This window comes from Lepidochelys kempii, chromosome 3 (assembly GCF_965140285.1).
Source record: "Lepidochelys kempii isolate rLepKem1 chromosome 3, rLepKem1.hap1, whole genome shotgun sequence".
Taxonomy (NCBI): Eukaryota; Metazoa; Chordata; order Testudines; family Cheloniidae; genus Lepidochelys; species Lepidochelys kempii.
The window spans coordinates 147456011-147469283 of record NC_136382.1 but is presented as its reverse complement, the minus strand read 5'-3'; the positions used below and the strand labels follow the sequence as shown (position 1 = coordinate 147469283).

The following is a 13273-nucleotide window of genomic DNA, read 5'->3' as shown; positions in this document are numbered from 1 at the left end:
ATGGGGAAGAGGTCCATTTATGAGAAAAAGATTTCAAAGACTCCTTGCAGGTGTGAATATAACAGAAAAGAAAAAAAAAGGATTTAGATGTTATTGAGTTAGAAAATTTTCCATTCTAGTATGCCACATCTAATGAACGCAAAGTAATGAATACACAAACATAAGGAAGGAAAGGCTAAAGTAGAATAATTGTCATTTATATTCAAATAGAATAGTACACAAATTTAAATTCCATCCATATAAAGAAAATGTTTGGTATTTTAAGAAGTTTATTGGCAATCACATGGGAAGAACCTTCTAACTTTAGATTGATCTTAAGAGAAATGGAAACCTGTTTTGCAGAAACTCATAAGTATAATGAAGGGCAGCCATGATGCTGCTCTGCCAAGTTACTCAGGTGACAAAGGTCTTTTCTGTCTATAATGCCACAAATCACATAGTAGCGAGTCCTGATTCCCTCAAGAAATCATTTCCTGAGACACTAGGCAAATTAGTATGTAACCATCTTAGCATCAGCTATTTTAAGGCTCTATGGACCTGGCCATTTTGGATGTAACAAGACAGAAAAGGTAAATGAGTGGTATCTACATGCTATATTATAGGCTGACAAGGTGGGTGAGGAAAGAAGGAGAATCCAGGGAACTACAGACTGGATCAGCCTCACCTCAGTCCCTGGAAAAATCATGGAGCAGATCCTCAATGAATCAATTTTGTAGCACTTGGAGGAGAGGAAGGTGATCAGGAACAGTCAACATGGTTTCACCAAGGGCAAGTCATGCCTGACCAACCTGACTGCCTTCTATGATGAGATAACTGGCTCTGTGGATATGGGGAAAGCGGTGGACGCGATAGATCTTGCCTTTAGCAAAGCTTTAGATACGGTCTCCCACAGTATTCTTCTCAGCAAGTTAAAGAAGTATGGATTGGATGAATGGACTATAAGGTGGATAGAAAGATGGCTAGATCATCAGGCTAATGGGTAGCGATCAACAGCTCGATGTCTAGTTGGCAGCCAGTATCAAGCGGAGTGCATCAGGGGGTCAGTCCTGGGGCCGGTTTTGTTCAACATCTTCATTAAATGATCTGGATGATGGGATGGATTGCACCTCAGCAAGTTTGACACTAAGTTGGGGGGAGAGGTAGATATGCTGGAGGGTAGGGATAGGGTCCAGAGTGACCTAGACAAATTGGAGGATTGGGTCAAAAGAAATCTGATGAGGTTCAACAAGGACAAGTGCAGAGTACTGCACTTAGGACGGAAGAATCCCATGCACTGTTATGGGCTGGGGGACTGACTGGCTAAGCAGGAGTTCTGCCAAAAAGGACCTGGGGATTACAGCGGTTGAGAAGCTGGATATGAGTCAACAATGTGCCCTTGTTGCCAAGAAGGCTAACGGCATATTGGACTGCATTAGTAGAAGCACTGCCAGCAGATCGAGGGAAGTGATTATTTCCCTCTATTCAGCACTGGTCAGGCGACATCTGGAGTATTGCATCCAGTTTTGGGGCCGCCGCCACTACAGAAAGGATGCAGACAAATTGGAGAGCGTCCAGCAGACGACAACAAAAATTATGAGGGGGCTGGGGCACATGACTTATGAGGAGAGACTGAGGGACCTGGGCTTATTTAGTCTGCAGAGGAGAAGAGTGAGGGGGGATTTGACAGCAGCCTTCAACTACCTGAAAGGGAGGGGCGGAGGGGTTCCAAAGAGGATGGAGCTAGGCTGTTCTCAGTGGTGGCTGATGACAGAACAAGGAGTAATAGTCTCAAGTTGCAGTGGGGGAGGTCTAGGTTGGATATTAGGAAACACTTTCACTAGGAGGGTGGTGAAGCACTAGGAATGGGATACCTAGGGAGGTGGTGGAATCTCCATCCTTAGAGGTTTTTAAGGCCTGGCTTGACAAAGCCCTAGCTGGGATGATTTAGTTGGGATTGGTCCTGCTTTGAGCAGGGGGTTGGACTAGATGACCTCCTGAGGTCTCTTCCAATCCTAATCTTCTATGAAATATCTTTTATTGGACCAAATTCTCTCATATCCTAGGACCAACATGACTACAACAATGCTGCATACATATTATAGGCAGAACTAGCAGAACTACCCATAGTTAAGGTTGCCTACTACTTTACATTATAATAGACATCCTGTTTTCCATTGCTTGTAACGTTGTCAAACTAACAGTTTGGAATAAAATTTTCAATGCTAGACTGAGTTTTAAGAAAATTTCAACAAAAGCTGTTGGGCTATTTATGAGAAAAAGGTTACTGAAAAATGTTTTCCAGTGTTAAGTTCTTAACGTTGCTCAATGAAACAATTATAGCACTTCCAGGCTTTAAAGAAGGGATTGAAGTTTGCCAGGGGATCCCGTCAAAGACATGCCTTGTGCTGAAATATAAAAATCCACCCAAATATGGCTTAACTGTAAGAGTGTTATTACTTGACCAATGAAAGAATCAGAGGTCCTGTGGAAAAAATAGTATGTGAACCTGTAATTAAAGACTTTCATAATGAACATGCACTACAGTTACCTGTGAATCCTTAACAGAGCCTCCTAGATCAGTGATTCCCTAATTTTTAGGTGCTTGACTTTGCAACCTAAATATTCCTTAGTTTTTGTATGCAACACTTAATATAAAACTTTAGAGCTTTATGAATATCTAGTTACACCAGAATCTCTCCAGAGCACACTGAAGACTTGGACAAAGTGTCAGGAGAATTCTCTCCTAAGTAGTACAGAAAGGGGAGTTTAAGTTGGAAAGAATAACTTGGGACCTTATGTCACCATCAAAAATAAGTGTACGCAAAACCCTCTATTTAGTTGTGTTTGGAGAGAATACACCTTCCAGTGCTTTGGCTGGTTAAGATTATTTGCCTAATGGCTAGAGCACTGACTTATTCAGGTAGAACACCTTTTCCCAAGTATTTGGTTCTATTGTAAAAACTGGAGTCTAGTAAATAGCACAGGACTCAATTTATATATCTCACGAGAATTAAGGGCTCAGTGTCACCTTCTGTGATTTGAAAGAGTGGGTCCAGGCAATCTAACCATTGCATCTTTAATCATTGGGTCCCCTCTTTGGCTGGTGAGATGGTTGGATACAAATAAGCCATGCTCAATAACATTACTTATGCTGGAGAAAAAAGCATTACAGAGCCACTTCTGTCCATATGCCTATTTCTGGATGAAAACACACCTGGCGGGAGTTACTCTAACTGTTCATACTAGGGTTTGGACCTATTACCTGATCTGGGTTTCCCTGTAGCATCCCAAGTCTAGTTCTTGCCCCAGAAATAAAAGGAGATTCTTTCCCATACCATTTATAAAGAGGAAGAATGGCCTTGTTGCTACAGCACTGAGTTTAAGGACATACCTACACTACAACAGCTGCTACAGCAGCACAGTTATGGCGCTGCAGCTGTGCCGCTCTAGTGTGAGACAGGGTTGGGCCAGATGGCTATAGGAGAGTAATAGAAGGCAGATATATTAGCCCCAGGCTAAGTATGTCCCTTTTCCCTGGGTAAGGTAACAGGGAAGGTTCCAGAACAATCAGGAACCTTCTGGAGACAATTAAGACAGGCTGATTAAGACACCTGCAGCCAATTAAGAAGCTGCTAGAATCAATTAAGGCAGGCTAATCAGGGCACCTGGGTTTTAAAAAGGAGCTCACTTCAGTTTGTGGTGTGCAGGTGGGGAGCAAGAGGCACTAAGAGCTGAGAGTGAGAACACGAACTGTTGGAGGACTGAGGTGTACAAGCATTATCAGACACGAGGAGGAAGGTCCTATGGGGAGGATAAAGAAGGAGTTGGGAGGAGGCCATGGGGAAGTAGCCCAGGGAGTTGTAGCTGTTCCACAGCTGTTCCAGGAGGCACTCTAGACAGCTGCATTCCACAGGGCCCTGGGCTGGAACCCGAAGTAGAGGGCGGGCCCGGGTTCCCCCCAAATCCTTCCAACTCCTGGTCAGACACAGGAGGAGTCGACTTGAACTGTGAGCTCAGGAAAACAGCCAAGCTGAGGGCTGCCGTGAAGCTCCAAGGCAAGCAAATCCGCCAATAAGCACAAGACCCACCAAGGTAGAGCAGGAACTTTGTCACAAGTGTCATAGTGTAGATGACTTCCTACATTGATGGAAAGGATTTTTCTGTCAATGTAGGTAATCCACTTCTCTGAGAGGCAGTAAATTTTTCACAGCCCTGAGCAATGTAGCTAGGTCATCCTAAGTTTTAGGTGCAAGATCAGGCCTAAAAGAGATTTGGAATAAATACCAATCTCTAACAAAAACTCTCTTCTTTCATTTGGAAAGTCACTTAACCTTTATATATTCCTATACCCCATTTGCAAATTGAAGTTTATCCTTTTAACAACCCTGAGAAACAGGGATGCATTTGGTCTCTGAGTTAACCGGTTCTTACTGTTACACCTCCAGATTCCACGGATTCATAATGTTACAAATGATGTCGTTAGATTCTTTTGGCATTGATTTGACTTCATTGTTGTCCTGAGGGCCATGACTTTCTAGGTTGTTGCATCAGGACACTATGGTTATGGCAAAGTACACTGTTGCCAGTGAGGCTCCAAGAGCTGCTGAAGATTTTTCAAAACCTTTTAAGGATGGCTCCTATCTTCTTGCCCATGGGGTCTCATTGAAAGAAATCATCCTCAATAGGAATTGCCATGGATGCCTCTGCTTCATCAGTCTTACAGAAGATGGGGAGGGAGAAAGAGAATTTCGGATGGCTCTATGATTCTGTACTTCTTCAGAACTTGCCAAAAATGCTCTTTGTAAGAATTTTCCCACTTTTCTAGTGGTTTCTCTGAAGAAGAAACAGAAGGGAAGAGCAAACCCTTAGTTTCTGATTGGAGTTATTCTCCTTGGCTTTAGCCTGCTCAGCCTCTGTTTGCCTGGAGCTCTCTCATTAAATGTGAAGCTAAAGGTCTTGGAAAGGAGGTTAGGGTCTGGAGCAGTTTGGGGCTTTTTTCTGTGCCACTTGGGTTTCTTTTGCCTTTTAATGGGAAACTGGTCCCACAGGGACCAGCTTCTTCTTATCTAGTGTGCCCTTTTGGATCTTAGCCTATGTAGATATAGGATCCCTGAATCCCCACATTCCTCATCCCCTGAAAGTCAGCTGGAGAGAAAATACAGGTGAACATTCCAAAAGCAGCACAGATGCTCCTCTTAAGTGGAGTAAGAAGAAACCAGGACTCTGCCAATTACATTTAATTTCAAAACTCCACCTCAGGTTCTTGATTTATCCATGAGGAGTCCATGTTTGGGGAATCAGTTTGCTGAATCTCATGATCTGCCCTTGTAGAGGCAACTAGGGGACTTTGGCCTGCTGGTAGGAAGGATAGTTGGGGGCCACCTACAAGCTGTTTTGACTGAGCCTCTTTTCATTGCAGAGAAGGTGGTCCATAGGCTGGAGCAGTCACAGCAGAGCTCTCCTTCTGTTGCTCCTGAGAAGGGCTTCTTGCTCTTCCGCTTCCTCCATTTGGCCTGATCCATGATAATGAAGGAGAAGGAAACAAAGAATGGGCTTGGCAGGTAATCCCTTTCAAGGAACAAAGCACCCAATATTTCAATTTTCTTGAGTCAGGGGAAGAAAAAAGAAATATTTTGTTTACAACTACTCTAAAATCAGATTTGAAGGTTAGGATCACAATGAAGACAGCAGCACTGGATTGCTATTCTCTTTGCACATCTGCTGGCTGAGAATCTGACACAAGAACGGAAAGAGCCTGGTCAAGTCCTGGAGCCTGTGGACAAAACTAAACTGGATCTGGTATCTAAACAAACTGAGGTGCAGTCCAAAAGTTTCCAAAGGGTGGGAAGGTCAGTTTTAATTATGCAATTCTAAAAAAGTTTCAGAAAGCCTCAAGGAACAACCACAAACAGATACAATAGATTGCATCCAAGTTCTGGTTGTAAAACTGAAACAATATGCTTAACAAAAGCTAAAATGAGGCATCTGAAAGCTTCAAAAGCTCCTGGTTACTTTTGTCTGCAGTTAAAATGAAATGAGTATGTTCTTTATATGAAATCTTTATTTTAAGCCAAAACATGACCCACCTAACTGATTTTGTATGGAGAACTTTCCTACTGCAAGTGACAGTGCTCTAAAGTAGGTTATTTTAAAGGAAAATAGGCTATAACTTACTGTAATAATGTTACTAGTTGTTAATATACTAGTTAGTTATGTGTATTTGATAATACAGTTTGAAAAAAAAAAGTAACAGCTTTCTCCTTTATTATTAGTATGAACAAAGTATACCATCCATAAAGTTGTGTAGAGCTAAAATAAGTAGATAAATTGTTCCCGTCTTAGGTTTACTTGCACCAATTTATTCTAGCTAAACTGTACTAATGTAAAAGTATCTTTTAAAATGGTGCTCTGTAGGAGATACTTTGCAAACATAATTCCATTATGTAACATTCAAAAACTGGAAAACATGGGAAACAGACTACTAGGGATCACTACAAATTCAATAATAAGTATTTTTAATGTATCCTCAAGAAAAAGCTAAAAGTAGCATCTGAGAGATATTTTCATCAATACTACGCTGAAAGAATACATGCTCATACCACATACTTTAGGATAATTCTTGATAAAAAATGAACTTCACTTTAACAACCCCACTGCCTACTTTTGTAGCATTCTGTTTACCTTACAAACAAACAGCAGTAGATCTGCGTGGCAAGTGAAGTCCATTGACAAAAGAAAGAGCGCCAGCTTCTGCACTACTGAGATACAACGTTCATGTGCCAGAGTAAATGGAAGTGGCTCAATTTCTGGAGTTTCCTTTGTCGTCGATACTTCTGTGTCTAAAGTAGAACGAGGCCACTCTGCAGTCCGACGTAAGCGTATTAAATCCTTGAAATGCTGCATAATTACAAACCAATATAAAACAAGTGTTAAATTTTAAACTAAAATGCCCATTTTCTGAATGTAAGCATATCAGGAGTTGGAAAAATGTAACAGTACCTCTAGAACTTTTTAATAATAATGGAGAATCCCACACTCTCATATTGGACCTATATTAAGATTATATGGGAACGTGGCATAAATTTGGGTTGGTTGCATTGCTTTCAAGTGACAAAACCATAAGTGTGTAATGCAGTTAATCTTACACAAGGGTCAATCAACTTTCATACTATGGCATAGCTTTTTAAAAATTTATTTAGATTGAATTTAGTAATATTGTATTAAACTACCATGGGTTCAGTTCCTTTTGCTACAGTTTCAGCCTAAACAGAACCAAGCAATGACTAAGACTGTAGTCATACTCACATCCTCAAAGATATTCTAGAGTCTGACAGAGCTCTCAACACCATTGTGTATTCTGTATACTTACTTTACAGAAAAAGTGTTTTAGAAACTTGACTCTTAATTGATACTATTTTTTCATATTCCTACACCTGTTCATGGATACTTAGCTACCACAAATTCAAATGTATAGTACTCAGACACAGTAGTAATTTATAACTGAAATTTATAACCCATCAAGAATACTGACTTCTCAGTTCTTTGTTAAACCCTGGATTTGTGCTGGAAATGGCCCAACTTGATTATCATACACATTGTAAGGAGAATGATCACTTTAGATAAGCTATTACCAGCAGGAGAGTGGGGTGGGAGGAGGTATTTTTTCATGCTTTGTGTGTATATAAAAAGATCTTCTACACTTTCCACAGTATGCATCCGATGAAGTGAGCTGTAGCTCATGAAAGCTTATGCTCAAATAGATTGGTTAGTCTCTAAAGTGCCACAAGTACTCCTTTTCTTTTTTAGTTCTTTCCTAGTGGCTAAAGAATTGGAACTGCAGAGATACAGGGCCTCAACTACCCTGCACAAAGAGAAGTAAACATGTGCACGCTGGTGGCAGACAAAATACTGAAGACTCAAGCTATTTGAAAACCTACAGACATTTCTTCTTGACACGTACAATCAAGGATTCTTTGTTACACTGTATAAATCTTGTGTCACACACTTTGTACACCCTGTGGACCACCCTTCCATTGCTTAATTCCTGCCTCTCTCTTTGGGATTGATTATATGGTAATCAACAGTCTGCAGTTGTCATTTCTAGTACTAAAAAATTGCAAGTTGGATACCTTCAATTTGCCACTGTTTGGGCAGAATCCTGTGCTATTTTAACAGTACCACCCCTCATCCCCCCATCTTTTTTTCCAGAGTGAGCAAGGGTCACTGTCTTTTGGCTGCAGGGGTTTTTTTGTTTTTGTTTTTTGCGGGAGTGGAGACAGAAGGAAATCTTTGTCTGGACAGGGTTTTGTTTATTTTTAAAATAAGCATGGCAGCTGTTTGAAGCTACTACCAAGTTTGGAATGCCTTAAGTTGTCACTGATAAGCAGGTGATGTGGTCAAAATTGCATAATTTTGTAATTTATCATATACATGGTATGTACATACACACAATCGATAGGTATTAATAAAGATCATAGTAAATGTGGAAGGTTTTAATGCAACATATTTTCTACACAAGCAGGACTGCTGTAAAGTGAATCCCACACAGCTTTAACCAACAGCATATTTCAGCCAGTGCAGTAGTGCAGGTGTTTAAAACTGTGCCACTGACTTATAAAACCTGCTGCACTCCACTGTTGAGTCTTCAATTCCAGGATTGGCCAACCAGTTCACTTACCTGCTTCACAGTTGGCTCAGTGGCTGAGTTCCTTCAGCCTTTGTAAGAGTTTGCTAGCAGGCCTACTATTCCCCTCCCCTGATCACCTATGGAGTTCCTTCTGTTCCAACTGCAAAATCTTTCTGGCCCTTCCATTACTGTGCAAGGGAAAAGTGACTACATGGTAACCACTGCAAGGAGGGAAGTGGTTTATCGTTGCTGCTATAGAAGAGTCTATTTCATTTAAGAGACAACTCAAGAATAGAGCAGGAAAGTGAAATTCATGACAAAAGAGGCGTGTTAGTGAAAATGCAGCACTTGATAAAATTTGCTAGTGTTTCTTTAACCCTACTTTTTCCAATGGTAATTATAAAGTGGCATGCTTATTTCTCTTTATAACCTCTATGCATCTATGATCCCTTAAAGACTTTCAGAAGTCCTAATAGGTAACAAGATTTCCAAAGCCTAAAGATTTCCAAAGGTAAAAATCTAAATGGATATCCAAGTCTGGTATCTATGAAGTGAGTCCTAATTGTTTTATGCTCACAGGAATGTCCATACTGCCTGCGCCATTTCTGTTGGCAGACAAGGCATTGAAGTTTAACTAGACTGTTCTCCGAGCATGCCTGGGTTTGTTTTCATCCCCAGTATCCAGAGCTCATAACAAGAAGCAAGGATTTATATGTTGCAACCATACTTGTGGAAAGCTAAACTTCCTAAAAATAAGCACAAGTGTTTTCAATACAGCATTTGTTTGCTTTGGGAGGAGGAGGACTGGCATGCTTACTTTTTGGCTACTCATCCAAGACAATTTCCTTTTAAAAAAAACACCACACTCATAAGTTAGCCATATGAAGCACACTTTCAATTCTTTATAGACAAGTGCTGTCAGGTGCTTATTGTGTTTTATAGACTAGTTTGACACTACAAACGCTTCTAGGTTATTGATGATTTTGGCTATGATCAGCTAAAAGGTGGCTGGAGCAGAATCAACCAAAACATTTTTCCCAAGCCAGACATTTACAGATGGCTGCTGAATTCGACAAACAGAACAGCCTTGATAAGAGCCAGAATGAAACACTTTTTTGTATAAAGTCAACCCAGGACAAAAATGATTTTGCAGGAACAGGTCTTTTCACACAAAAGACAACAAGTGAACTGCAGTTTCAGAACATCATACCTTTGAAGTAGCCTGCTTTAGTTTTGCCTGTTCTACTAAAAGTTTGTATGATGATCCTTTGTTGCTTTGTATTTTCTCTTTTTCCATCTGTTCCACCAAAGCCTTCTGTTTTGCTTTTAATAAGTTAAGTTGCTAAAAGAAAATGTTAATAGGAAAAACAAAAAAATTAAGCAATAAGATGTGAAAAGGATCAGTATTTTCATATGATAGTAAACTTCAATTCAAATTGCAACTTGAGCCTTTTTTAGTTTAGTTTTTGTACAACTTTAAATTATACAACTTCAGTGGGCTGCCAGCAGAGTCAGAGCAGATTAGGTTTAAGAACCATCAATATTAAGAGAATTTTTAGATACGAACACAGGGTCACAGAACCTGTACAGATGTATTTCAAAGTGAACACAGTCTTATAAATGATATACTGTTGAATTACAGCTGGTCAGCCTCCAGAAGCTTGCACTCAGATGTTTGCTGATTCACCAAAAATGCAAAGTAAGTTTTACTATCAAATACGGACCACAGGGAAATATATAACAATATGCTCCACAAGACTAGAATGATTTCAGCAGATCCCATGCCCTGCAGTTTGAGATACATGTCAAGAGAGACAGACAGCTTTTAGCTACAGAACCAGGCCTTTGAGAAAGCAAGATTGAATGAGCTCCAGGCCCAAAGCTAGAATTTTAAGAAATAAGGTACATTACTATAAGCATCTTACATTAAAAGTGCCAGTACACACTGAAAGTTACCTGTTTATGATGAACAAGTTGCTTTCTGATCTTTCTGGAGTACAATCTATCTAGGCTACTATTGCCTTTAGAAGATCTGCTCAGGCTCTGGGTATGTAGGCTATTATTAATAAAACTCCATTGGTTGCCTAATGGGAAGAAACATATATCAAAATTTGAGGCTTACTTTTAACAGTTCCTAAAATAGTTGAGAGCAACAATAAGAAGTCATTCTATAAACTAAATATAAAAATGGAGCATTAAATTTAAGGCTTCTACTTAACTATCTGTCACGCAATCCTCACTTTAGGTGGCAGCATTACTGCACAGCATGAAAAGGTCAACAGTACAATTTTGCATTTACTATTTTCAAGTTCTTAAGTATGAAAGGAAAAAACAAGACTAGTTTAACTTATACAAACCAAAAGCACCCATAATGTGAGCACTTATCACTCACATTTCTCCTCTTGAAAGATACTACTTAAAAAAAAAAAACCCAAAAAAACCCACACAAACAAACAAAAAAAGACCAACCTGCAACAAAGCTAGAAATTGAAATACACTTACTCAAACACACCATTCTCCTCACACGTTAGCTACAAACAGTCACACAAACGTCAGGTTGACCACACCACACCTTAAGTACGGGCACCATTGTCCAGCTTGCTAGGGGAAGGAGTATAGCACTTTACAGGTGTGGTGTGAGAGAGACGCACAGAAGCTGCTGAAAACGTAGTGTGGGTTAGCGTGGTAATGTTGACTCATCCCCCAGGTACTGGAAGGGCCGGAGAGTTGACCAAGAGCAAGCCTGGTGGGAAAAGTCCCTTTTCTCAGGACTAGGAAGAGCAGCACTCACCCTCCTTCCCCTTGGAAATGGCAAAATACTAGGTTTGGTCTGGACCCATTGTGGGCATTGCACTAGCTACTCCTTTCTCAGGGGGCTGAGAAGGAATTTTTCCCTCACCACCAGATTGACCAAGATGATGCAGTGGGGTTTTTGCTTTCCCCATAGCAGGTTCATGGAGGCTTTGTTATGGTGAACAGGGAAAGGAGTTAAGTAATGAGTTGTGACATCACAGCCTAAGTGTGGGGTGGATGTCCAGTGCAGGTACTCCACAGGGAAGGGATACAGTGACCAGATAAATGGTTTGGTAAAGGACTTAAAAGGAGGTGTTTGTTAAGGAAGAGGAAAGGGGGTCCTATGACTGGCATGGCAGGGAGTCAACCCCCCCTTTCCTTTATAATCTATTCAGTGGGAGAGGGGCGAGAGAATACGATCAAGTCCCAGCAATGGGTTGGCTGGGGACCAGGATGGAAAAAGGGGGCTGGCAGAAACCCCTCGGTAGATACTGAAATGATCATGGAGTTATTTGAACTGTACACTTTCATCTGCCAGGTAGCCCCAGACATCTAATAATAAAGTTGCAGCTAATTAAACTATATCCAGTGTCTCCTGTCCTTTTTTTGGTTTAACAACTCTCACAATATTATTGACAGTGTCAAAATATTTTGTGTTTCTTAAAGCTCTAGCCCCTGGTATCATGGGATAACGTATCTCAACTCTTTTTTTATTATTATTTTAAGTTTATACCCATCATGGCTGTGAAAGAGTTTAAAAATGTAAACCATAAATGGTTCAAAAATCAGAAGGCTAATAAATAGATCCCAAGTTGTATTTTTAAAATCTCATGATTCTGACTCATTTTTGAACATGAGCTGGCAGTACTGAACATTTTACAAAGATCTCTAAAATCTAGACTTGAATTAGAAATATTGTAAGTGTTCCATACCTGTCAGGAATCTCTCCCTCTCTTTTCCATTCAAAGGCTTCTTGGCTGTTGCTGCTTCATCTTCAACAGTTGCCACGTAGTCTAAGAGTCTGGATACCAGCATTACAACCCAGCTGATCATGGGAATGTCCAATACCCCTTAAACAAGTAGGTTTTAGGTGACATTTGAGTGATTTAGTAAATTTTTGAAATTATAACAATCAGAAAAGCAATGCTTAAAGAATTCCCACGCGGACATTTTATGGTGTTCTAGGTAATAAGGGTTCCCATGTTTCCCTCCACAAACAGAGGAAAGGACTTGCACTCAAGAATCACTGTGTGGGGGCTCGGAGAGCACAGAAAGAAGTTGGGAGGAAGGGAATCATGAAGAGCTGAAGTAAGGTCCAAAAGCAAAGATCACAATTCTTCTTGTCAGATGAAAAAGGAAACAGAAGGATTCTCCCTCACCATTAATGTCCCCTTGATTATGAACCTTGGTAACAAAAGGCAAACAAGGCCCCACAAACAAAGGGGCAGTTATTCTTCTCAACCCGCTAACATTCCCCTGTTTTCCACAGATTGGCTCCTCAGCAAGCTAGCTCTCATTCTAAGTGAAATCTCAGCCAGTTGCTGGGAAAGCTGAGACCCTCACATTGAGGCAAGATCTAGACCTCCTGCAAATCGATAACACTAATATCATTCGCAAAAAGAAAAGGAGTACTTGTGGCACCTTAGAGACTAACAAATTTATTTGAGCATAAGCTTTCGTGAGCTACAGCTCACTGAAGTGGTACACACTGAAGTGGTACTGTAGCTCATGAAAGCTTATGCTCAAATAAATTGGTTAGTCTCTAAGGTGCCACAAGTACTCCTTTTCTTTTTGCGAATACAGACTAACACGGCTGCTACTCTGAAACTAATATCATTAGTGCCTACATTGGCCTCACACACACTAACAGGGTGG

At 40.5% G+C, this 13273-nt stretch overlaps 1 protein-coding gene across 1 annotated transcript in view; it reads right to left on the bottom strand.

The window, feature by feature from the left end:
- BIRC6 (baculoviral IAP repeat containing 6) overlaps nt 1–13273 on the bottom strand; it is a 320172-nt gene that overhangs the window by 207579 nt on the left and 99320 nt on the right. The window contains 4 exon segments of the mRNA XM_073338417.2: nt 6661–6876; nt 9816–9947; nt 10562–10689; nt 12331–12468. Coding sequence (XP_073194518.1) covers nt 6661–6876; nt 9816–9947; nt 10562–10689; nt 12331–12468 — 614 coding nt within the window.